Source organism: Symphalangus syndactylus, chromosome 18 (genome assembly GCF_028878055.3).
Source record: "Symphalangus syndactylus isolate Jambi chromosome 18, NHGRI_mSymSyn1-v2.1_pri, whole genome shotgun sequence".
Taxonomy (NCBI): domain Eukaryota; kingdom Metazoa; phylum Chordata; class Mammalia; order Primates; family Hylobatidae; genus Symphalangus; species Symphalangus syndactylus.
In genome coordinates this window covers 27,940,613-27,943,367 of record NC_072440.2, presented here as the reverse complement: position 1 = coordinate 27,943,367, position 2,755 = coordinate 27,940,613, and the positions used below count along the sequence as shown (strand labels likewise).

The 2,755-nt window shown below is 42.2% G+C and overlaps 1 protein-coding gene across 1 annotated transcript; it reads left to right on the top strand.

The window, feature by feature from the left end:
* The first annotated feature begins 776 nt into the window (after positions 1 to 776).
* Positions 777 to 2,475, top strand: LOC129468627 (FUN14 domain-containing protein 2-like). Its single transcript, XM_055254441.2, has one exon. It carries the CDS (start codon positions 832 to 834, stop codon positions 1,399 to 1,401), a length of 570 nt encoding a protein of 189 aa, XP_055110416.1. The 5' UTR covers positions 777 to 831; the 3' UTR covers positions 1,402 to 2,475.
* The last annotated feature ends 280 nt before the right edge of the window (positions 2,476 to 2,755 follow it).

The following is a 2,755-nucleotide window of genomic DNA, read 5'->3' as shown; positions in this document are numbered from 1 at the left end:
TTGAGCTAAAATACGTTTGTTTCATTCCCATAACCCTGTGGTGCACAGAACAGAAAGCTACATTCTAAAATTTGGAAACAGATTTAGAAATGAGCCGAAAGTAAGATTTCGGTCTGATTTCTACTAGTCATTTTTTTCTCCATTAACGCTGGATTCATGTTCTTCAGTAGCTCTTCCCTCCCTCTGCCATCCCAGTAAGATACATATGTTTGCATGTGTGTGTGTGTGTGTATATATATATCCTCTGAGAAAATATATATATACACATATACACACACACATACTTTTTTTGAGAGAAATATTAAGGCAACTAATAACAGTTTTCAGCTTTTCCAAAACAATGATTAGAAAAGTCTTCTATTCACGTAAGTTTTCATCGCTCCAATCAGCACAGTCTTGAATGCCATTTTTGCAGCGAGTTCTGGCAATGCAGGCACAGTCAGTAAAGAAAACAGTATCACATCTCCAGCCTGAACACTTTGGGCACAGTAAAACTACACAATTTTATTTATTTTAAAAACCATAACTGTTAAAATGTCAAGGTGGACTGAAAAGCCCCCTGGATCTTAAAAATATTAGTGAAAACTGCCCAGCAGGAAAATTGCAGATGTTTATTAAAGATTCTACATGTTTCGGTGAAGGAATTTGTACTTTGAAAAGCCAAGACAAGTACTACCCCTTACCATAAGCCTAAAAATAAACATACTGACATATTACATAAATAAGAAAGGGTCCTGACACCGCCGGCTGAGCTCTGTGATGTAGCTGCTTGCGGAGACTGCAAGCAGCCGCGGCGCTCCCGGCCCGCCCTCTTCCGCTGCCGCCGTGGGAATGGAAACATCTGCCCCACGTGCCGGAAGCCAAGTGGTGGCGACAACTGCGTGCCACTCCGCGGCCTGCCGCGCAGATACTCTACGTGTGTCCTCGCGAGACAAGCTCACCGAAATGGCCGCCTCCAGTCAAGGAAACTTTGAGGGAAATTTTGAGTCACTGGACCTTGCGGAATTTGCTAAGAAGCAGCCATGGTGGCCTAAGCTGTTCGGGCAGGAATCTGGACCTTCAGCAGAAAAGTACAGCGTGGCAACCCAGCTGTTCATTGGAGGTGTCACTGGATGGTGCACGGGTTTCATATTCCAGAAGGTCGGAAAGTTGGCTGCAACAGCTGTGGGAGGTGGATTTTTTCTCTTTCAGCTTGCAAACCATACTGGGTACATCAAAGTTGACTGGCAACGAGTGGAGAAGGACATGAAGAAAGCCAAAGAGCAGCTGAAGATCCGTAAGAGCAATCAGATACCTATTGAGGTCAGGAGCAAAGCTGAAGAGGTGGTGTCATTTGTGAAGAAGAATGTTCTAGTGACTGGGGGATTTTTCGGAGGTTTTCTGCTTGGCATGGCATCCTAAGGCAGATGACCTCATGTTCATTGTTCCTGTTTTTTTCCAGGCAGCAGCCTCTACACTCCATCATAGGACATCGAGTCCCTCCTCCTCTTCTCCCATGCCTTCCTCCCTGCCATGGCAAATCCGAGTGGCTTCTATAAGCATCTGCTGGTACAAGTTAATGTGGCACCATGAGCTTGATGGTGGCAGAAGAGGCAACAGTCCTTAGCTCTCCTCCCAGGACACCCCTTACTTGGTCAGTCTGTGGGTCAACAAGAAGGTTCCTTTACCCCTATGCAAGACACTTATGAGAACACATTGCAAGATGGCTGACCGTGGAGGATGAGTGGATCCTGAAAGCTTGTCCCAAACTGTTGATTTGAAAAAAAAATAAGCACATAACCTTATTGTGTGCTGCATGGAAAGGAACTGAATACATTTTCCTTCAAGCATGAAAAAAAAAAAAAAAAAGAAAGGGTCCCTTTGAGTTTGTATGTTCAATCAGCAGGGATAGCGTTTCCATTTCTACCCTCCACGATGACCAGACAAAGGGCAGGAAATTATCTATTGAGTGTATTTCTGATAGGACTTTCAGATACTAACTGGGGCCACGAGGTATTGGAATTGCATCTCTGCCATGGTTTTATGAGATTGTGGGGTGATCAGGTGTCTGCCAAGTATTAAACTACCGTAGGGAACAGAATGAGGGGAGGAGAGAAGGAGGAAAGTGAGGGAGGAAAAGCAAGGAAATGGCAAAGTTTAAACGAAAATTTTTTTTGAGAGCCAAAGCACTCAACAGGTTTTTGTTTGATCTTCACCAACATTTGTAAAGAAATATAGAAGGAATTTGATAGCAGACAAGAGCTGTCTATCAAGATTATTTCCTTTGGTAATTCTTACAGAACTGGCTATATTCTTAGCTAGATAATTCATCTAGTTTAAATATGCACAAACTACTGGAAATGATAGAATCTTAAAATCATGGATGTATCCTTAAGGAAGGCTTGTAAGGATGAGTTAATTTATGTAATTGAAGTATAGGGTAGCCACTCCAAGAAGCCATTAAAAAATTAATGACATATTTTCATTTTTACCTGATTCATCTGAGCAATCACCACAGTCATTTCTTGTGTCACACACCTTGTCTATATATGTCCGAGTCTTCTGGTTGGGACACTTGAATATCAAGTTTTGTGGGAGACTGTTGGGCATTTGACCTATATTAGACAAAAGCATTAATTCTAGTAGAAAGCATTCACGTACAATGTTTTCATGTAATTTTGAATTTTAGTTATTAGTTGCTGGTGACTGTTTTTAAATTTTGATTACTTGTCCGCCTTACTAGAGTAGGTAGCAGATTCATCTTCCCCTTGACTGC